The 23,110-nt window shown below is 55.4% G+C and overlaps 2 protein-coding genes across 4 annotated transcripts in view; both read right to left on the reverse strand.

Annotated features, from left to right (window-relative positions):
* Positions 1 to 23,110, reverse strand: part of slc9a1a (solute carrier family 9 member A1a) — a 107,424-nt gene that overhangs the window by 68,174 nt on the left and 16,140 nt on the right. The gene's annotated exons all lie outside the window — the stretch shown is intronic.
* On the reverse strand, positions 15,813 to 17,018 carry LOC139279805 (actin-1-like). Of its 3 annotated transcripts, none has more exons than XM_070899036.1 (2): positions 16,810 to 17,018; positions 15,813 to 16,686 (listed from the first exon to the last, which is right to left on the reverse strand). In XM_070899036.1, exons 1-2 carry the CDS (start codon positions 16,974 to 16,976, stop codon positions 15,813 to 15,815), a joined length of 1,041 nt encoding a protein of 346 aa, XP_070755137.1. In that variant the 5' UTR covers positions 16,977 to 17,018. The 3 variants fall into 3 exon arrangements, with proteins under 3 accessions (XP_070755137.1, XP_070755138.1, XP_070755136.1); XM_070899037.1 differs by having other exon boundaries at positions 15,813 to 16,145; positions 16,311 to 17,018; XM_070899035.1 differs by having other exon boundaries at positions 15,813 to 17,018.

The following is a 23,110-nucleotide window of genomic DNA, read 5'->3' on the forward strand; positions in this document are numbered from 1 at the left end:
GGGAGAGAAGGAGAGAGGAGGGAGGGAGGGAGGGAATGAGAGAGGAGGGAGGGAGGGAGGGAATGAGAGAGGAGGGAGGGAGGGAGGGAATGAGAGAGGAGGGAGGGAGGGAGGGAATGAGAGAGGAGGGAGGGAGGGAGGGAAGGAGAGAGGAGGGAGGGAGGGAAGGAGAGAGGAGGGAGGGAGGGAAGGAAGGAGAGAGGAGGGAGGGAGGGAAGGAAGGAGAGAGGAGGGAGGGAGGGAAGGAAGGAGAGAGGAGGGAGGGAAGGAAGGAAAGAGGAGGGAGGGAAGGAAGGAGAGAGGAGGGAGGAGAGAGGAGGGAGGAGAGAAGGAAGAAAGGAAGGAAGGAGAGAGGGAGGGAAGGAAGGAAGGGGAGAGGAGGGAGGGAGGGAAGTAAGGAGAGAGGAGGGAGGGAGGGAGAGAAGGAGAGTGGAGGGAGGGAGGGAAGGGGAGAGGAGGGGAGAGGAGGGAGGGAGGGAGGGAAGGAGAGAGGAGGGAGGGAGGGAAGGAGAGAGGAGGGAGGGAGGGAAGGAGGGAGGGAGGGAAGGAGAGAGGAGGGAGGGAGGGAGGGAGGGAGGGAAGGATGGAGGGAGGGAAGGAGAGAGGAGGGAGGGAGGGAAGGAGAGAGGAGGGGGGAGGGAAGGAGAGAGGAGGGAGGGAGGGAAGGAGAGAGGAGGGAGGGAGGGAAGGAGGGAGAGAGGAGGGAGGAAGGGAAGGAGAGAGGAGAGAGGGAAGGATGGAAGGAGAGAGGAGAGGGGGAGGGAAGGAAGGAAGGAGAGAGGAGAGAGGGAGAGGAGGAGAGGGAGGGAGGGAGGGAGGGAGGGAGGGAGGGAGGAGAGGAGGGAGAGAGAGAAGGAGAGAGGAGGGAGGGAGGGAGAGAAGGAGAGAGGAGGGAGGGAGGGAGAGAAGGAGAGAGGAGGGAGGGAGGGAGGGAATGAGAGAGGAGGGAGGGAGGGAGGGAATGAGAGAGGAGGGAGGGAGGGAGGGAATGAGAGAGGAGGGAGGGAGGGAGGGAATGAGAGAGGAGGGAGGGAGGGAGGGAAGGAGAGAGGAGGGAGGGAGGGAAGGAGAGAGGAGGGAGGGAGGGAAGGAAGGAGAGAGGAGGGAGGGAGGGAAGGAAGGAGAGAGGAGGGAGGGAGGGAAGGAAGGAGAGAGGAGGGAGGGAAGGAAGGAAAGAGGAGGGAGGGAAGGAAGGAGAGAGGAGGGAGGAGAGAGGAGGGAGGAGAGAAGGAAGAAAGGAAGGAAGGAGAGAGGGAGGGAAGGAAGGAAGGGGAGAGGAGGGAGGGAGGGAAGTAAGGAGAGAGGAGGGAGGGAGGGAGAGAAGGAGAGTGGAGGGAGGGAGGGAAGGGGAGAGGAGGGGAGAGGAGGGAGGGAGGGAGGGAAGGAGAGAGGAGGGAGGGAGGGAAGGAGAGAGGAGGGAGGAGGGGAAGGAGGGAGGGAGGGAAGGAGAGAGGAGGGAGGGAGGGAGGGAAGGATGGAGGGAGGGAAGGAGAGAGGAGGGAGGGAGGGAAGGAGAGAGGAGGGGGGAGGGAAGGAGAGAGGAGGGGGGGAGGGAAGGAGCGAGGAGGGAGCGGGGAAGGAGCGAGGAGGGAGGGAAGGAGAGAGGAGGGAGGGAAGGAGAGAGGAGGGAGGGAGGGAAGGAGAGGTGAGGGAGGGAGGGAAGGAGAGGTGAGGGAGGGAGGGAAGGAGAGGTGAGGGAGGGAGGGAAGGAGAGGTGAGGGAGGGAGGGAAGGAGAGGTGAGGGAGGGAGGGAAGGAGAGAGGGAGGGAAGGAGAGAGGAGGGAGGGAGGGAGGAGGAGAGGAGGAGGGAGGGAGGGAAGGAGAGAGGAGGGAGGGAGGGAAGGAGAGAGGAGGGAGGGAGGGAAGGAGAGAGGAGGGAGGGAGGGAAGGAGAGAGGAGGGAGGGAGGGAAGGAGAGAGAAGGGAGGGAGGGAAGGAGAGAGGAGGGAGGGAGGGAAGGAGAGAGGAGGGAGGGAGGGAAGGAGAGAGGAGGGAGGGAGGGAGGGAGAGAGGAGGGAGGGAGGGAGGGAGAGAGGAGGGAGGGAGGGAAGGAGAGAGGAGGGAGGGAGGGAAGGAGAGAGGAGGGAGGGAGGGAAGGAGAGAGGAGGGAGGGAGGGAAGGAGAGAGGAGGGAGGGAGGGGAGGGAGGGAGGGAAGGAGAGAGGAGGGAGGGAGGGAAGGAGAGAGGAGGGAGGGAGGGAAGGAGAGAGGAGGGAGGGAGGGAAGGAGAGAGGAGGGAGGGAGGGAAGGAGAGAGGAGGGAGGGAGGGAAGGAGAGAGGAGGGAGGGAGGGAATGAGGGAGGGAAGGAGAGAGGAGGGAGGGAAGGAGAGAGGAGGGAGGGAAGGAGAGAGGAGGGAGGGAGGGAAGGAGAGAGGAGGGAGGGAGGGAAGGAGAGAGGAGGGAGGGAGGGAAGGAGGAGGGAGGGAAGGAGAGAGGAGGGAGGGAAGGAGAGAGGAGGGAGGGAAGGAGAGGGGGGGGAGGGAGGGAAGGAGAGAGGAGGGAGGAGGGAGGGAGGGAAGGAGAGAGGAGGGAGGGAAGGAGAGAGGAGGGAGGGAAGGAGAGAGGAGGGAGGGAGGGAGGGAAGGAGAGAGGGAGGGAGGGAGGGAGAGAGGAGGGAGGGAGGGAGGGAAGGAGAGAGGAGGGAGGGAGGGAAGGAGGGAGAGAGGAGGGAGGGAGGGAGGGAGAGAGGAGGGAGGGAGGGAGGGAAGGAGAGAGGAGGGAGGGAGGGAAGGAGGGAGAGAGGAGGGAGGAAGGGAAGGAGAGAGGAGAGAGGGAAGGATGGAAGGAGAGAGGAGAGGGGGAGGGAAGGAAGGAAGGAGAGAGGAGAGAGGGAGAGAGAGAAGGAGAGAGGAGGGAGGGAGGGAGAGAAGGAGAGAGGAGGGAGGGAGGGAGGGAATGAGAGAGGAGGGAGGGAGGGAGGGAATGAGAGAGGAGGGAGGGAGGGAGGGAATGAGAGAGGAGGGAGGGAGGGAGGGAATGAGAGAGGAGGGAGGGAGAGAGAAGGGAGGGAAGGAGAGAGGGAGGGAGGGAAGGAGAGAGGAGGGAGGGAAGGAGAGAGGAGGGAGGGAGGGAAGGAAGGAGAGAGGAGGGAGGGAGGGAAGGAAGGAAAGAGGAGGGAGGGAGGGAAGGAAGGAGAGAGGAGGGAGGGAAGGAAGGAAAGAGGAGGGAGGGAAGGAAGGAGATAGGAGGGAGGAGAGAGGAGGAAGGGAGGGAAGGAAGAAAGGAAGGAAGGAGAGAGGGAGGGAAGGAAGGAAGGGGAGAGGAGGGAGGGAGGGAAGGAAGGAGAGAGGAGGGAGGGAGGGAGAGAAGGAGAGTGGAGGGAGGGAGGGAAGGGGAGAGGAGGGGAGAGGAGGGAGGGAGGGAAGGAGAGAGGAGGGAGGGAGGGAAGGAGAGAGGAGGGAGGGAGGGAAGGAGGGAGGGAGGGAAGGAGAGAGGAGGGAGGGAGGGAAGGAGAGAGGAGGGGGGGGAGGGAAGGAGAGAGGAGGGGGGGAGGGAAGGAGCGAGGAGGGAGAGGGAAGGAGCGAGGAGGGAGGGAAGGAGAGAGGAGGGAGGGAAGGAGAGAGGAGGGAGGGAGGGAAGGAGAGGTGAGGGAGGGAGGGAAGGAGAGGTGAGGGAGGAGGGAAGGAGAGGTGAGGGAGGGAAGGAGAGAGGAGGGAGGGAGGGAAGGAGAGAGGGAGGGAGGGAGGGAAGGAGAGAGGAGGGAGGGAGGGAAGGAGAGAGGAGGGAGGGAGGGAAGGAGAGAGGAGGGAGGGAGGGAAGGAGAGAGAAGGGAGGGAGGGAAGGAGAGAGGAGGGAGGGAGGGAAGGAGAGAGGAGGGAGGGAGGGAGGGAGGAGAGGAGGGAGGGAAGGAGAGAGGAGGGAGGGAGGGAAGGAGAGAGGAGGGAGGGAGGGAAGGAGAGAGGAGGGAGGGAGGGAAGGAGAGAGGAGGGAGGGAGGGAAGGAGAGAGGAGGGAGGGAGGGAAGGAGAGAGGAGGGAGGGAGGGAAGGAGAGAGGAGGGAGGGAGGGAAGGAGAGAGGAGGGAGGGAGGGAAGGAGAGAGGAATGAGGGAGGGAAGGAGAGAGGAGGGAGGGAAGGAGAGAGGAGGGAGGGAAGGAGAGAGGAGGGAGGGAAGGAGAGAGGAGGGAGGGAAGGAGAGAGGAGGGAGGGAAGGAGAGAGGAGGGAGGGAAGGAGAGAGGAGGGAGGGAAGGAGAGAGGAGGGAGGGAAGGAGAGAGGAGGGAGGGAAGGAGAGGGGGGGGGAGGGTAGGAGAGGGGGGGGAGGGTAGGAGAGGGGAGGGATGGTAGGGGAGGGGAGGGAGGGAAGGGAAGGAGAGGGGAGGGAAGTAGAGTGGAGGGAAGTAGAGGGGAGGGAAGGAGAGGGGAGGGATGGAGAAGGGAGGGATGGGGAGGGGAGGGGAGGAGAGGGAAGGGGGGAGGGAGAAGAGGGGAGGGGAGGGAGGGAGAGAGGGAGGTAGAGAGAAGGGAGGGAGGGAGGGGAGGGAAGAGAGGGGAGGGGAGGGAAGAGAGGGGGGGAGGGAAGAGAGGGGAGCGGAGGGGAGGGAAGAGAGGGGAGTGGAGGGGAGGGAAGAGAGGAGAAGGAAGAGAGTTGAGGGGAGGAGAGGGGAGGGAAGGAGAGGTGAGGAGGCAGGATGGGAGAAGGAGGCTGAACGGGCCGGGCCCAAGACTTCGGACTGGATTTACAGGTAGGTGGCCTCGGGTCCCGGGTCCGGGGGGGGGGGCGGGGGGGGGGGGGAGAAGAGTCGCGGAGGGGAGTCGCAGAAGTCGGGTCGCTGGTGGGGGGAGGCAGAGGTCGGGTCGCCGGGGGGGGGAGCAGAGGTCGGGTCGGAACGCGGGTCAAGTCGGGTCGGGTGGGAGGTGAGCCTTATCCATGCAGCCCCAGCGAGGCCATTCGGCCAGGGCTAGGGGCTGCGTGCTTCGGGCCCCTCCCACAGTTTTGGGCGCCTGGAGCTATTGCACATGCGCGCCCACTGTAGTGAGCATGTGCAGAGGTCCCGGCACTGTTTTCATCGCAGGGACCTGGCGCCGCCCCCAGCTCCAGAGGACCTGCAGGGAGCCAGAGAACAGGTGAGTTTTTTTTAGGCACACTTTTGTGGCGCGAAAAACGGACGTCCAGGTCCAGTCTGCGCCATTTTAGGTGCGGCCCGAAACTTGGGCCCATGTAGTGGTGATTGCTTTTCTGCAGGCAGGACCCATCAAAGCAGCGACACTCTCTTCCAATGGTGTCAGTGGCTGCTCCTGTTCGAGTTTTTTCCCTTTTATTATATGCCACTTTCCTCTGCAAAGATGAAAATGCAACTTTTTGGACAGGGTGTCCTTCTGGGTGGGACATATAAAGCTGGTCACATTTACAATAGCAATTCCAGTGAATAAATGAAAATATTACTTACACTAACTTCTTGGCTAAGGTCCTGCCACTTCTCTTTACACTGGCCTCCAGATCACGTGGGGGTCACTATTGCGCAGTAATATTCTGCAATTTGGTTCCAGCATTGCTTCATTTCTTTGGGTGGAACTTTTATGTGACCTCTGCCATCTGGTGTCAATCACAGTATCTAGTGCCTCCACTTCATCCTGTAAGAAATTCTTGCTCCTTGCATCTCGTATTGCTGCAGATCCGATTTTTCCAATGCTCTCACACAACTGGCTCTATAAAAATGGCCGATCGCCAACCTGGAGCTGTACTGCGCATGCGCATCCATTGAAATAACGTCAAAAACGTCACTTTTTTTGTCACGCATGCGCAGAAGGTGCGGCATCGTTTTTTCGGCGCAGACAGCAGGCTCTACCCCCCGAGGCGACTGGACACGCTGGGCGACGTCAAATTTGAATTAGACATCGGGGAAAACTTTGGCAAAATATTTCTGGCGCATTTCTAGAAAAATAGGCGTTACTCTGGCAATACGCCAGAAAACGAGCTTGTCAAAATTGAGCCCAGAGTAATGCTTCCTCTACATAGTCCCATTAGGCACTCCCAGTATAGATGCAGCACGGGTTTGATATAGAGTAAAGCTCCCTCTACACAGTTCCATTAGACATTCCCAGTATAGGTACAGTACGGGTTTGATACAGGATCAGGTTCTGTTCCAGATCTACGCCCGGGATCAGGCATCGATCTTGAGCTGGAGATATTTTAACATATCAGGGAGGTAAAGAAGTTTCTGAAACAAGAGTTTCAGAGTGTGACAATTGTATCAATCTGCTGGGAGATGGGAGCTGGCAGTGATAGAGGAAGGAGTAGTGACTCTGTACAGAGTGAGGAGAGATAGACTGGAACAGGAATACCTAGCGCACAGTCCCCTCTCTAACTGCTGGGGAGCATTGGCTCCGTGAGCAGGACACTCAAATGGATACAATAGCACCAAAAACCATGAGATTGGTTGGGGAGGGGCGATTAGCAATTCAGTTGGGAATGCAGCAGTGATTGGACACTCAATCCTTAGACATGTAGACTGTTTCTTTTGCAGTTCAGCCCCAGCATCCCAAATGCTTTGTTGCCTTCTGGGTGCTAGGGCAAGAGGGAATTTCAGAAAGACTGGAATAGATTGTGGAAAGAGGAAGAGCAGCCAGGCATCGTGGTCCCAATGGGAGCTGATACAGGAAAGGGAAGGCCTGAAGTCGTGCAGCTGGAGTTTAGGAAGTAGGTTTAGGAGCAGGATTTCAAGGGTGATAATCTCCAGATTACTCCCTCTGGACATGTGCTGGAATTGGGAGAGATCGGAAGATTAGGGAGACCAATGCATGCCTAAAGGGATGGTTGTCAGGAAGAGGGTTTCAGTTTTATGGGGCATTGGCACCAGTTCTGGGGAAGGCGGGAGCTATTCTGCAAGAATGGGCTACATCTGAATGAGAAAGGAACTAATGAACTGGCAAAACAGATAAAGAAGGAAATAAAAACATAAGAAATAGGAGCAGGAGTAGGCCATACGGCCCCTCGAGCCTTCTCCGCCATTCAATACGATCATGGCTGATCTGATCATGGACTCAGCTCCATTTCCCTGCCCGCTCCCCATAACCACTTATCGTTTAAGAAACTGTCTATTTCTGTCTTAAATTTATTCAATATCCCAACTTCCACAACTCTGAGGCAGCGAATTCCATAGATTTACAAGCCTCAGAGAAGAAATTTCTCCTTATCTCTGTTTTAAATGGGCGGCCCCTTATTCTAAGATCATGCCCTCTAGTTCTAGTTTCCCCTATCAGTTGAAACATCCTCTCTGCATCCACCTTGTCAAGCCCCCTCATAATCTTATACGTTTCAATAAGATCACCTCTCATTCTTCTGAATTCCAATGAGTAGAGGCCCAACCTACTCAACCTTTCCTCATAAGTCAACCTCCTCATCCCCGGAATCAACCTAGTGAACCTTCTCTGAACTGCAAGTATATCTTTTCGTAAATATGGAAATCAAAACTGTATGCAGTATTCCAGGTGTGGCCTCACCAATACCCTATATATCTGTAGCAAGACTTTCCTGCTTTTATACTCCATCCCCTTTGCAATAAAGGCCAAGATTCCATTGGCCTTCCTGAACACTTGCTGTACTTGCATACTATCCTTTTGTGTTTCATGCACAAGTACCCCCAGGTCCCGCTGTAGAGGCACTTTGCAATCTTCCTCCATTTAAATAATAACTTGCTCTTTGATTTTTTTTCTGCCAAAGTACATGACCTCACACTTTTCAACATTATACTCCATCTGCCAAATTTTTGCCCACTCATTTAGCCTGTCTATGTCTTTTTGCAGGTTTTATGTGTCCTCCTCACTCATTGCCTTTCCTCCCATCTTTGTATCATCAGCAAGAGTCATTTATACTAGAAAAGAAGGGGGCAGGGAAAATAAAAGCAATCAGAAAGAACAGGTAGAGGAGGTGGAATTAGATGAGGTAAATATACAAATAAAAAATAATTTAGCAAAAAGGATGGCATGCAGAAGGAATAAAAGGAACAGGAGGAAAATCAAATCGACCAGCTATAAGCAGGGAAAACCTGAGATAAAAGAACAGTGTTAACTTGGATAAGGAGGAAAGGGAAAGAGTTTTAAATACAAACAAAAAAGTGTCTTACTTGCAATGCTCAGAATGTAGGAAATAAACTTGGGGAATTAGAAGCAATTATGTCACAGGAAGATATAGATTTGACAGAAACTTGGCTGAACATAAGACACAACATACCAGGTTATAATAAGTGTCAATATTGGTGAAGGAGAGAATACCTGCTGTAGAGAGGACTGATGTTTAAAAGAGGTTCAGAGTCAATATGGTTGAAGGCCAAAGATAAAAAAGGGACCGTTACATTAGTGAAGCTGGACTACAGACCCCCTAATTGTGGGAGAGAAATGAAAGAATAAATCTGGAGACAGATCAGGGAGATGAATAGGAATAAATTAATTATTGTTCTCGGAGATCTTAATTGCCCACTCATCAATTGGGATTGGGACTAAATGGAGAAAAGGGAATTCCTAAAATGTAAGGAGACTCTTTCCTCAAGCAGTTTGTTCGTACACCTACAAGGAAAGAGGCGTTGCTAAATGTAGTCATGTGTAGCAAAATAGATTAGGGGTTTAATGTGGATGAGCATCTTCGGAGTAATGACCACAATGAGAAGGTCTAAGGTCCAAATCGAAAGAGAAGAAGTTATCATCATCATAGGTGGTCCCTCGAAGTCGAGGAAGACTTGCTTCCACTCTAAAAGTGAGTTCTCAGGTGACTGTACAGTCCAATACGGGAATGACAGTCTCTGTCACAGGTGGGACAGACAGTGGTTAAAGGCTGGAAGATGCCTGTGCGTGAGTTCCTTTAACGTGGGGTAGCCGTTGCACATCGGCAACCACACGGGCTTAGCAGAGCGAGGTCTTGGTCCAGTGGCAAGGGGGTCCAAGGCGACTGGAGACCAGACTCTACTGTATGGGCCTAATTACCTACAGTGGGACCAAATTGGAATAGAGCCGATTTTAGAAAGACGAGGAGTAAACTAGCTGAGATGAGGTGGGAAGAGAAACTGGCACACAAGACTATATGAACAATGGGATTTTTTTTTTTTTTTTTTTAAAGGAGATTGCAATGTTGCAGAATAAATATAAACCATTTAAAAAGGAGTCTGCTTCACCTTTCGGCATACAGTGAATAAAGAGTTTAGAAACAAGATAAAGCTGAAGTAGTGGGCATGTGGCCCGACAGCTGTGATAAAGAGAATACAGTAAAGTAAGAGATTAAGAAAAGTACAAGAATCTCAAAAAATATTAAAAAGAACAGTAAAGTATTCTACAAGTATCAGTAAAAAGAGAACTGTTAAACTGAGGGAAAAGGAGTGTGAGTCAATGAGTTAATAGAGGGTCAATGGAAACAGGCAGAGATACTTAACAAGTAGTTCACTTCAGTGCACATAGAAACATAGAAACATAGAAAATAGGTGCAGGAGTAGGCCATTCGGCCCTTCGAGCCTGCACCGCCATTCAATGAGTTCATGGCTGAACATGCAACTTCAGTACCCCATTCCTGCTTTCTCGCCATACCCCTTGATCCCCCTAGTAGTAAGGACTTCATCTAACTCCTTTTTAAATATATTTAGTGAATTGGCCTCAACAACTTTCTGTGGTAGAGAATTCCACAGGTTCACCACTCTCTGGCTGAAGAAGTTTCTCCTCATCTCGGTCCTAAATGGCTTACCCCTTATCCTGAGACTGTGACCCTTGGTTCTGGACTTCCCCAACATTGGGAACATTCTTCCTGCATCTAACCTGTCTAATCCCGTCAGAATATTAAACGTTTCTATGAGGTCCCCTCTCATTCTTCTGAACTCCAGTGAATACAAGCTCAGTTGATCCAGTCTTTCTTGATAGGTCAGTCCCGCCACCCCGGGAATCAGACTGGTGAACCTTCGCTGCACTCCCTCAATAGCAAGAATGTCCTTCCTCAGATTAGGAGACCAAAACTGTACACAATACTCCAGGTGTGGCCTCACCAAGGCCCTGTACAACTGTAGCAACACCTCCCTGCCCCGTACTCAAATCCCCTCGCTATGAAGGCCAACATGCCATTTGCTTTCTTAACCGTCTGCTGTAATTGCATGCCAACTTTCAATGACTGATGTACCATGACACCCAGGTCTCGTTGCACCTCCCCTTTTCCTAATCTGTCACCATTCAGATAATAGTCTGTCTCTCTGTTTTTACCACCAAAGTGGATAACCTCACATTTATCCACATTATACTTCATCTGCCATGCATTTGCCCACTCACCTAACCTATCCAAGTCGCTCTGCAGCCTCATAGCATCCTCCTCGCAGCTCACACTGCCGCCCAACTTAGTGTCATCCGCAAATTTGGAGATACTACATTTAATCCCCTCGTCTAAATCATTAATGTACAGTGTAAACAGCTGGGGCCCCAGCACAGAATCGAGCGTTGCCATGCCATTGCTAAGGACGGCGACACTTTACGGCAGAAGGTCAGAAAAATTTTAACGCTAACACCCATTTGATATCGCTTGCGGTAACGCCCATTTTCAAAAATGTAAACTAGGTGTTTTGAGAATGGTCGGGAAGCTGGCGATCTGAAAACCCTCTCGCCAGTGCCGGAAATAACGCCCATTTTTGGGCGCTAAGCTCAAAAGTGGAGCTTCTAGCCTAAGGTCTCAGCTCCTCCCTGATTCTCTCAGCCATGGAGAGGCCTGTGATTCAGGCTCTCGCCCATGGGGCCTGTGGTTCAGGCTCTCACCCACGGGGCCTGTGGTTCAGGCTCCCGGCCCGTGGGGCCTGTGATTCAGGGGCCTGTGGTGCAGGCTCTTGCCTGTGGGGCCTGTGGTTCAGGCTCTTGCCCACGGGGCCTGTGATTCAGGCTCTTGCCCACGGGGCCTGTGATTCAGGCTCTTGCCCACGGGGCCTGTGATTCAGGCTCTTGCCCACGGGGCCTGTGATTCAGGCTCTTGCCCACGTGGCCTGTGATTCAGGCTCTTGCCCACGGGGCCTGTGATTCAGGCTCTTGCCCACGGGGCCTGTGGTTCAGGCTCTTGCCCACGGGGCCTGTGGTTCAGGCTCTTGCCCACGGGGCCTGTGGTTCAGGCTCTTGCCCACGGGGCCTGTGGTTCAGGCTCTTGCCCACGGGGCCTGTGGTTCAGGCTCTTGCCCACGGGGCCTGTGGTTCAGGCTCTTGCCCACGGGGCCTGTGGTTCAGGCTCTCGCCGACAGGGCCCTCAGGGGGAGAGGGCCTCACAAGGCATGCGTTGGGAGTCTGGCCGATCAGATGGAAGTCACCAAATCCAGCCCAGCCGTGGTGGTAAACGGGGAGTTCTGCCTCGGCGTGGCAGAGAAAGCCTTTGGTGCAGAACGGCGTCTATCACCCTCTGGGGTGGGAGGGACAGTGAAAGTCGTTGGGTGGGGGTGAGATCTATTTGGGGCTAAAGGCCATGCCCTGTGAAGCTTCCGTTGTAGACAGGGAGGTGACTGAGTCAATCGAACAGTCCCACAAGGCCGCTGGGCCAGACGTGAGCCAAGGCGAGGCTCATTGGTGAGAGGCATCGGCAGCAGTGCTGGGTATGGGCAGCCCCTCCGCCTCAGCTCATCCGTTGCTCAAACCCTCACCCATGTCGTTCTTAACTCCAACTCCGACTATTCCAACGCACTCCTGGCCGGCCTCCCCACTTCGACCCTCTGCAAACCTGAGCTCAGCCAAAACTCGACTCCTCTCCCTATCTCTGTAACACCCTCCAGCACCTACACCCCTCCCTATCTCTGTAACCTCCTCCAGCCCCTACACCCCTCTATCTCTGTAACCTCCACGGGTCCCTACACCTCTCCCTATCTTGTAACCTCCATGGGCCCCTACACCCCTCCCTATCTCTGTACCCTCCTCCAGCCCCTATACCCCTCCCTATCTCTGTAATCTCCTCCAGCCCCTACGCCCCTCCTTAACTCTGTAACCTCCTCCAGCCCTACACTCCTCCTGATCTCTGTAACCTCCTCGAGCCCCTATACCTCTCCCTATCTCTGTAACACCCTCCAGCCCCTACACTCCTCCCTGTCTCTGTAACCCGCTCCAGCTCCTACACCCCTCCCTATCTCTATAACGTCCTCCAGCCCATACACCCCTCCCTATCTATGTAACCTCCTCCAGCCCCTACTGCCCTCCCTATCTCTGTAACCTCCTCCAGCCCCTACACTCCTCCCCATTTCTGTAACCACCTTCAGCCCCCACACCCCTCCATATTTCTGTAACCTCCTCCAGCCCCTACATCCCTCCCTATCTCTGTAACCTCCTCCAGCCCCTACACCCATCCCTATCTCTGTAACCTCCTCTAGACCCGACACCACTCCCTATCTCTGTAACCTCCTCCACCAGACCCTACACTCCTCCCTATCTCTGTAACCTCCCCCAGCCCCTATAACCCTCCCTATCTCTGTAACCTCCTCCAGCCCCTACACCTCTCACTCTCTGTAACCACCTTCAGCCCCTCCACCCCTCCATATCTCTGTAACCTCCTTCAGCACCTACACTCCTCCGTATCTCTGTAACACCCTCCAGCCCCTACACACCTCCCTATCTCTGTAACCTCCTCCAGCCCCTACACCCCTCCCCATCTCTGTAAACACCTTCAGCCCCGACACCCCTCCATATCTCTAACCTCCTCCAGCCGCTACACCCCTCCCAGTCTCTGCAACCTCCTTCAGCCCCTACACCCCTCCCTATCTCTGCAACACCCTCCAGTCCCTACACCTCCCAATCTCCGTAACCTCCTCCAGCCCCTACACCCCTCCCTATCTCTGTAACTTCCTCCAGCCCCTACACCCCTCCCTGACTCTCTAACCCGTTCCAGCCCCGACACCCCTCCCTATCTCTGTAACCTCCTCCAGCCCCGACACCCCTCCCTATCTCTGTAACCTCCTCCAGCCCCTACACCCCTCCCTATCTCTGTGACCTCCTCCAGCCCCTACTGCCGTCCCGATCTCTGTAATCTCCTCCAGCCCCTACACACCTCCCTGTCTCTGAAACCTCCTCCAGCCCCTACTGCCCTCCCTATCTCTATAATCTCCTCCAGCCCCTACTGCCCTCCCTATTTCATTAACTTCCTCCAGACCCTATACCCCTCCCTATCTTTGTAGCCACCTTCAGCCCCTACACCCCTCCATATCTCTGTAACCTCCTCCAGCCCCTACACCCCTCCCCATCTCTGTAACCTCCTCCAGCCGCTACACCCCTCCCTTTCTCTGTAACGTCCTCCAGCCCCACAACCCCTCCCTATCTCCCACACACAGCAATGTGATAATGACCCAGATCATCTGTTTTAGTGATGTTGGTTGAGGGATAAATATTGGCCCCAGGACACCAGGGAGAACTCCCCCTGCTCTTCTTCCAATAGTAGCCCTGGGATCTTTTACATCCACCTGAGAGGGAAGACGGGGCCTCGGTTTAACGTCTCATCCGAAAGATGGCCCCTCCGACAGTGCGGCGCTCCCTCAGTACCGCCCCTCCGACAGTGCGGCGCTCCCTCAGTACCGCCCCTCCGACAGTGCGGCGCTCCCTCAGTACCGTCCCTCCGACAGTGCGGCGCTCCCTCAGTACCGTCCCTCCGACAGTGCGGCACTCCGTCAGTACCGCCCCTCCGACATTGCGGCACTCCCCAAGTACTGCCCCTCCGACAGTGCGGCACTCCCTCAGTACTGCCCCTCCGACAGTGCGTCACTCGCTCAGTACTGCCCCTCCGACAGTACAGTGCTTCCTCGGTACTGCCCCTCCTACAGTGCAGTGCGACGCTCCCTCAGTACTGCCCCTCCGACAGTGCGGCGGTCCCTCAGTACGACATTGGAGTGTTAGCCTCGAGTGAAATGCTCAAGTTCCTGGAGTGGGACTTGAACCCACAATTGGGAGGCAGTTGGTTGAGGAAGGAGTTTTGCCCGGAACACCAGCAACACCCTGTTCTCCAAGGAATAGGATCGTGAACATCCACCGCATCAGGAGAGGGGCGTGGAGCAGTGAGAGGGCTCAGTGAAACACCAAGCCCCCCTCCCTGGGGCTCAGTCCCACACCGGGCACCCCTCCCCCTCCCCGGGGATCAGTCCCACCCCGGGCCTCCCTCCGCCTCCCCGGGGCTCAGTCCCACCCCGGGCCCCCCTCCCCCTCCCCGAGGCTCAGTTCCACACCGGGCCCCCCTCCCCCTCCCCGGGGCTCAGTCCCACACCGGGCCCCCCTCCCCCTCCCCGGGGCTCAGTCCCACACCGGGCCCCCCTCCCCCTCCCCGGGGCTCAGTCCCACACCGGGCCCCCCTCCCCGGGGCTCAGTCCCACACCGGGCCCCCCTCCCCCTCCCCAGGGCTCAGTCCCACACCGAGTGAGACCACTGGGGTAATGCGAGCCATGATTCGAAGGGAAGGGGCCCCTGGTGACATTTGGGCCACTCCTCACTTTCGTAGAAATAAAAAATAGGAGCAGGAGTAGGCCATTCGGCCCCTCGAGTCTGCTCCGCCACTCAATATGGTCACGGCTGATCCTCTATCCTTACACCATATTCCCGCTTTCTCTCCAGACCCCTTGATGCCTTTTGTGTCTCGAAATCTATCTATCTCCATCTTAAATATATTCAGTGACTTGGCCTCCACAGCCTTCTGTGGTAGAGAGTTCCACAGGTTCACCACCCTCTGAGTGAGAACATTTCTCCTCATCTCAGTCCTAAATTTCCTACCCCATATCCTGAGACTGTGACCCCTTGTTCTAGACTTCCCAGCCCGGGGAAACATCCTCCCCGCATCCAGTCTGTCCAATCCCCGTCAGAATTTTATACCTTTCAATGAGATCCCCTCTCATTCTTCTAAACTCTCGTGAATACAGGCCCAGTCGACCCAATCTCTCCTCATACGACAGTCCTGCCATCCCAGGCATCAGTCTGGTGAACCTTTGCTGCACTCCCTCTATGGCAAGTATATCCTTCCTCAGGTAAGGAGACCAAAACTGCACACAATACTCCAGGTGCGGTCTCACCAAGGTCCTGTATAACTGTAGTAAGGCATCCTTGCTCCTGTACTCAAATCCTCTTGCAATGTAGGCCAACATACCCCACTTGCCTTCCTAACTGCTTGCTGCAACGGCATGTTTGCTTTCAATGACTGGTGTACAAGGACACCCAGGTCCCTCTGTACATCGACACTTCCCAAGCCGTCACCATTTAAATAATACTTTGTCCTTATGTTTTTCCGACCAAAGTAGATAACTTCACATTTATCCACGTTATACTGCATCTGCCATGTGTTTGCCCAGTCACATAGAAACATAGAGAATCGGTGCAGGAGTAGGCCATTCGGCCCTTCGAGCCTGCACCACCACTCAACAAGATTATGGCTGATCATTCACCTCAGTACCCCATTCCTGCTTTCTCTCCATACCTCTTGATCCCTTTAGCCATAAGGACCACATCGAACTCCCTTTTGAATCTATCTAACGAACTGGCCTCAACAACTTTCTGTGGCAGAGAATTCCACAGGTTCACTCCGTCCACTCGCTGCGTCTTTGCATCCTCGTCCCGACTCACAACCCCACCCAGCACCCCTCCCCAGGGCTCAGTCCCACACCGGGCCCCCCTCCCCAGGGCTCAGTCCCACACCGGGCCCCCCTCCCGCTGTGTCTTTGCATCCTCGTCCCGACTCACAACCTCACCCAGTTTTGGGTCGTCTGCAAGCGTGGAAGCATGACGGTTTGGTTCCCTGCCGTCCCGCGCAATGAGAGGCCAGCGAGATGAGGGTGGGAGTTTTTGATTCTGTTTATTTATTAGAATGTCAGCACTCGCTCGCCATACACACTCGCGCGCGCGCGCACGCGTTCCGCCAATCGCTCAGAAACACTTGCGATGGACAATCGCCGGACCCTTCTCGTCGTAGTCCTTGCGATACACCCACATGGACTGGAAGGTGTTGAGGCTGGTCGTGATGGAGCCCCCAATCCACACCGAGAACTTGCGCTGGGGCGAGGCGTCGACGTTGAGCTTGAAGCGGCTAGGTGCCAGCTCGCCCATCTCCTTCTGGATGCGCTCGGCGAAGCCGGGGAACATGGAGGAGCCGCCCGACAGCACGATGTTGTTGAGCAGCTCGGGCCGGTGCTTGGCCTTGCACTTCTCCAGGCTCTTCATGGCCAGCACGTGGAGGCCGGGCACAGTCAGCCCCACCGCCTCGGGCTTGAATAGCGACTCGGGGCAGTGGAAGCGCTCGTTGCCGATGGTGATGATGTGGCCGTCGGGCAGCTCGTAGTCGGTCAGGTAGTCGTTTCCGTTGGCCACCATCTCCTCGTTGAAGTCCTGCGCCACGTAGCAGCAGGTCTCCTTGATGTTGTGCACGATGTGCATCTCCTCGGGGCTGAAGGGGTTGCCGCACTCCTCCAGCAGCATGGCCATGTACTCGCTCAGTCTGCTCCCAGCCAGGTCCAGGCGGTAGGTGGCGTGGGGCAAGGTGTAGCCGTTGTAGATGGGCGCCGTGTAGGAGACCCCCAGGCCCGACTCGATGATCAGGCCGTTGGTCCTCCCAGTGGAGTACAGCGACAGCAGGCTCTGGTGGGCCACGTACATGGCCGGCACCCCAAAGCCCTCGAACAGCAGCTCGGCCGATTTCTCCCGGTTGGTGGTGGGCGGCAGCGGGGCGTCGGAGAGCAGCACCGCGTGCTCCTCAGGGGCCATCCGCAGCTCATGGTAGAAGACATGGTGCCAGAGCATCTCCAGAGCGTCCCAGTCTGTCACGATGCCGCTGGTGACCACCTGGGTCTTGGTGATCCACGGGTCACTGGGGATGGCGCTGCTGATGTAGTAGTCGGGCCCCTTGCGCGGGTCGTCGCCCGTCTGGTTGGGGATGCCCACCAGGGAGCGGACCACCACCCTGGGCTTGTCGTCGCCGGCAAAGCCAGCCTTGGTGTAGCCGGTGCCGTTGTCCATCACCACGGCCGCCGTCTCGGTGAAGTCTTCTGTGCAGGCGGGGGGCCCCTGGGGGGCAGTGGGGGAGGATTTGCTCATTCTCACAGCGAGGGCACGGACTGAGGGGGTCCGGGGGTGGGCTTCTTGGGTCTGCTCTGAGCAATACGATCGGCGCGCTTTTCTTCCTGTTTGCAGCCACTCGACTCGGCTCCCTCCCTCTCCCTCGAGTGTCACCGTCTGGATGGCCCCACACCCCCACCTGTGCCCCTCTACACTGGGCCTGTCGCCGGGGGCAACGGCGCTGATCTCACAATGTCCCCTTGTTGCCTCTGACCTCTGACCCCCCCACACACACACAGGAAGCCAGGTCACAGACAACAGGTGATGTCACTGAGAGAGGGAGGAGGGCCGTCAGCGGGAGGCCCCTCTCCCACCCTCACCCTGAACCCCCCTCACTCAGCCCCCCCACACCCTCTTCCCCCAACCTCCCCCTCCCCAGCCCCCCGCTCACAGCCTCAGCCATGATCATATTGAATGGCGGTGTAGGCTCGAAGGGCCGACTCCTGCACCTATTTTCTATGTTCCTATCTCCCTCCCCATTACGCTGTCCGCCACCCGCAACACCACCCACATCCTCACTGCCCCTTTCCCTCGCTCACCCCTCCACCTTCGCTCCAAACCCCTCCCTCACTTTCTGGAGCCCCGTTCCCCACCTCTGCCCCACTGCTCGCTCCCTGACTTCAGAGTGAGTCGGTGCGAATCAGTCTAGTCCCCAGCCCCCGGCTCTCCCCAGTGCTGCAAACCAGCTGCTTGATAAGAGTCATGGGGCGAGAACCTCCACTTTTTTTTTGCCATGCTTAACGCCCACTTAACGCCCATTTTACTGTTGAGATGATGTATAATGCTCAGATGTCGCCCATTTTGGCACAATATGGAAACGGGCATTTTTCAGAGACTTAGCGCCGAACGTTACTTTCCCCATGTGCTTAACGCCGAGAAAAAATATTACCCCCCCGCCCACTTTTTTGGGGGCGGATTCAGCAGAACGGGCAACTTCAACCCAGCATTACTTTCCGCACGGAATTAACGGCGAGATTCAATATTAACGCCTGCTGATTGTTTTTTGTCGTAAGGAGCATATTTACCCAAACTAGCGGCCATGGAGATCGCCCATCGTCAATTTCACCACCTCACATTTCACCCACACTATCGCTCGCTCAAAAAACCGCCCACAAAGAATGGAGCTAACCGGAACGAATCACAGCGTTATGGACGCCATGTTCTCGATCACATGTAGCGACCTTTAAAAGGCCGCTGTGCTTCAGCCTTGGCGGAGTACAGACGTACCCTGCAGGGCGTTGGAGTTGATCTGAGCATCTCTAAAAACATTTTGACCACACTGTGATCGATTGGAATTGAAGAGGTGTGTTCGTCGGGACATTCCTTGTTTGGGACCAATCGATGGAAAACAGAATTACTACAATGGGGCCTGTCCTTTCTCGCCCTCTCGGTGACCAAATACATGCAGCAGACGCGAGATCACCGAAGGAACGCTGCACAGCATTATGTGCCCAATGTAAGACGTGACAGAATGATGAGGAGGACCAGACGTTACATCTCCCGCAAGTACAAGGAGAAGCAGTCTTACCTCGACTTATCCGACACCACCCGCCTTCGGAGACTGCGCTTCCACAAAGAGGTTATCACTGAGGTATGCCAGCTGATAAGGGCAGATCCGCAGCCTGCCAGCACCATCAGTACCGCACTGTCCGTCGAGGTCAAAGTCACCGCAGCACTGTCGTTCTATGCCTCGGGTTCTTTTCAGGCCTCAGCTGGCGACATTTGCGGACTTTCTCAGCATGCCACACATCGCTGCATTAGACAGGTCACTGAAGCCCTGTACACACACAGGAGGGACTTGATCAGCTTCCCTATGACCAGGGAGGCAGAGTGAGAGGGCTCTAGGATCCTCCAGAATTGCAAACTTCCCCAAGGTGCAGGGAGCAATAGACTGTACGCGCATCGCGATGCGGGCACCTTTTCAGGATGTTAAGGTTTTCAGGAACCGCAAGGGATTCCACTCCCTGAATGTCCAACTCGTGTCAACCACCAGCAAATTATAATGGCAGTGAATGCTAAATCTCTGGTCAGCATCCATGATGCTCACATCCTGCGTGAGAGCACTGTATCTGACTTGTTCAACAATCAGCCACAAGGTCAATGCTGGATGCTTGGTGACAAAGGATACGGCCTCGCCACCTGGCTGATGACACCCCCCCTGCGTTACATCCACTCCGAAGCCGAGAGGCGATACAACGAGAGCCACAGAGCAACTCGCAATATTGCGGAGAAAACCATTGGAGTGCTGAAGCAGCGCTTTAGATGCCTGGACCACTCAGGAGGCGAGCTCCAATACCACCCTGAGCAGGTAGCTCAATTCGTGGTGGTGTGCTCCATGCTGCACAACTTGGCTATCAGGAGGGGACAAGAATTGCCTGATAGTCTGACAGTCCACCTCACCAGAGAGAGGAAGAGGAGGACAAGGAGGCGGACGCTGACGTCGGCCCAGACAATCAGGCTGATGCTGAAGCCATGCCCCCGCCCTCCTGTAGTCTGCATGAAAGGGCCCGTGATGGCATGATAGCTGCAAGAGCCTTACGTCAGGAGCTCATCAATGATCGCTTTGCCTGAAAGAACGTTGGTGTTATTTACAAGGCTGACACACTGCTGGGTGTGCAGGTCATACATCAATGGTAGGCATCACCTTGGTGACAGTTAAAGTTTAGGTTGATTGAAGTTAAGTGTAATTATACCCTTTGATGTTAAGGTATCACCAGCGTGTAACGGTGCAGCTATCTGAGCCAATGTGCTGCAAGGTTTTGTTAAATAAAAAACATTTAAATCAAACATTAGTCTGAAATCATCAGTATTTCTGTACAAACCAACCCTTTGGGTGACGGCCGAAACGCTGCTTGGACGGATACGTGAGAGGATGGTCCAGAGGTGGGAACGTGCTCTGAGCCAGAAGCAAGATGTTGCCCCTGGCTCTCATGTGTGGTTGGCAATGGGGGTGCATCACCTTGGGGGGCAGTGCCACGCTCCGGGACCACTGGGAGCCCTCTGCCACCAGTGTTTCTGGCTACCAGCTCCAGGGCCTCCTCCATCCCTTCCATGTTAGCTATTATTTGTTGGACAAAAACTCGGTGACAACAACGTTCTTGGTGCTGAGTAGGCTTCTTGCTGCTGGTGAATCTCCGTCGTTCCTCCCACAACAGGCAAACAAGCACACACCACACAGCCACGCACGCTTTCAGTCCCTCTCTGCTCCCCCTCTCTCTGTCTCCTCTTCTGTGCATATCATGGTGACCCTTGACCTCCAGAATCGTGGGAATCAGAAACATAGAAAATAGGTGCAGGAGTAGGCCATTCGGCCCTTCTAGCCTGCACCGCCATTCAATGAGTTCATGGCTGAACATGTAACTTCAGCACCCCATTCCTGCTTTCTCGCCATACCCCTTGATCCCCCAAGTAGTAAGGACTTCATCTAACTCCTTTTTGAATATATTTAGTGAATTGGCCTCAACAACTTTCTGTGGTAGAGAATTCCACAGGTTCACCACTCTCTGGCTGAAGAAGTTTCTCCTCATCTCGGTCCTAAATGGCTTACCCCTTATCCTTAGACTGTGTCCCCTGGTTCTGGACTTCCCCAACATTGGGAACATTCTTCCTGCATCTAACCTGTCTAATCCCGTCAGAATATTAAACGTTTCTATGAGGTCCCCTCTCATTCTTCTGAACTCCAGTGAATACAAGCCCAGTTGATCCAGTCTTTCTTGATAGGTCAGTCCCGCCATCCCGGGAATCAGTCTGGTGAACCTTCGCTGCACTGCCTCAATAGCAAGAATGTCCTTCCTCAGGTTAGGAGACCAAAACTGTACACAATACTCCAGGTGTGGCCTCACCAAGGCCCTGTACAACTGTAGCAACACCTCCCTGCCCCTGTACTCAAATCCCCTCGCTATGAAGGCCAACATGCCATTTGCTTTCTTAACCGCCTGTTGTACCTGCATGCCAACCTTCAATGACTGATGTACCATGACACCCAGGTCTCGTTGCACCTCCCCTTTTCCTAATCTGTCACCATTCAGATAATAGTCTGTCTCTCTGTTTTTACCACCAAAGTGGATAACCTCACATTTATCCACATTATACTTCATGCATTTGCTCTTGCAGCTATCATGCATTTGCCCACTCACCTAACCTATCCAAGTCGCTCTGCAGCCTCATAGCATCCTCCTCGCAGCTCACACTGCCGCCCAACTTAGTGTCATCCGCAAATTTGGAGATACTACATTTAATCCCCTCGTCTAAATCATTAATGTACAATGTAAACAGCTGTGGCCCCAGCACAGAATCGAGCGTTGCCATGCCGTTGCTAAGGACGGCGACACTTTACGGCAGAAGGTCAAAAAAATTTTAACGCTAACACCCATTTGATATCGCTTGCGGTAACACCCATTTTCAAAAATGTAAACTAGGTGTTTTGAGAATGGTCGGGAAGCTGGCGATCTGAAAACCCTCTCGCCCATGCCGGAAATAACGCCCATTTTTGGGCGCCAAGCTCAAAAGTGGAGCTTCTAGCCTAAGGTCTCAGCTCGTCCCTGATTCTCTCAGCCATGGAGAGGCCTGTGATTCAGGCTCTCACCCACGGGGCCTATGGTTCAGGCTCTCGCACGTGGGGCCTGTGATTCAGGATCTCGGCCACGGGACCTGTGATTCAGGCTCTTGCCCACGGGGCCTGTGATTCAGGCTCTCGCCCACGGGGCCTGTGGTTTCAGGCTCTTGTCCACGGGGCCTGTGATTCAGGCTCTTGCCCACGGGGCCTCTGATTCAGGCTCTCGCCGACAGGGCCCTCAGGGGGAGAGGGCCTCACAAGGCATGCGTTGGGAATCTGGCCGATCAGATGGAAGTCACCAAATCCAGCCCAGCCGTGGCGGTAAACGGGGAGTTCCGCCTCGGCGCGGCAAAGAAGCCTTTGGTGCAGAACGGCCTCTATCAACCTCTGGGGTGGGAGGGACAGTGAAAGACGTTGGGTGGGGGTGAGATCTATTTGGGGCTAAAGGCCAGGACCTGTGAAGCTTCCGTTGCAGACAGGGAGGTGACTGAGTCAATCGAACAGTCCCACAACCCCTTCCTATCTCTGTAACCCCCTCCAGCCCTACACACCTCTCAATCTCTGCAACCTCATCCAGCCCCGACACCCCTCACTATCTCTGCAACACCCTCCAGTCCCTCCACCTCCCGATCTCCGTAACCTCCTCCAGCCCCGACACCCCTCCCGATCTCTGTAACCTCCTCGAGCCCCGACACCCCTCCCTATCTCTGTAACCACCTTCAGCCCCTACACTCCTCCATATCTCTGTAACCTCCTCCAGCCCCACAACCCCTCCCTATCTCTGTAACCTCCTCCAGCCCCTACACCCCTCTCTATCTCTGTAACCTCCTCCAGCCTCTACACCTCTCCCTTTCTCTGTAATGTCCTCCAGCCCCCTCCCTATCTCTGTAACCTCCTCCAGCTCTACGCCCCTCCCTATCTCTGTAACCTCCTCCAACCCCGACACCCCTCCCTATCTCTGTAGCCTCCTCCAGCTCTACACCCCTCCCTATCTCTGTAACTTCGAGCCCTACACTCATCCCTATCCCTGCAACCTACTCCGGCCACGACACCCCTCCCTATCACTGTAACCTCCTCCAGCCCGTACACCCCTCCCTATCCCTGTAACCTCCTCCAGCCCCTACACCCCTCCCTATCTCTGTAACCTCCTCCAGCCCCGACAACGCTCCCTATCTATGTAACCTCCTCCAGCTCCTACACCCCTCCCTATCTCTGTAACCTCCTCCAGCCCCAACACCACTCCCTATCACTGTAACCTCCTCCAGCCCCTACACCCCTCCCTATCTCTGTAACACCCTCCAGCCCCTACACCCCTCCCTATCTCTGTAACCACCTCCTGCCCCTACACCCCTCCCTATCTCTGTAACCACCTTCAGCCCCTACACCCCTCCATATCTCTGTAACCTCCTCGAGCCCCTACACACCTCCCTATCTCTGTAACCTCCTCCAGCTCTACACCCCTCCCTATCTCTGTAACCTCCTCCAGTCCCTACACCCCTCCCTATCTCTGTAACCTCCTCCACCTCTACACCCTCCTTATCTCTGTAACTTCGAGCCC

The sequence above is a fragment of the Pristiophorus japonicus genome, chromosome 14 (assembly GCF_044704955.1).
Source record: "Pristiophorus japonicus isolate sPriJap1 chromosome 14, sPriJap1.hap1, whole genome shotgun sequence".
Classification (NCBI taxonomy): domain Eukaryota; kingdom Metazoa; phylum Chordata; class Chondrichthyes; family Pristiophoridae; genus Pristiophorus; species Pristiophorus japonicus.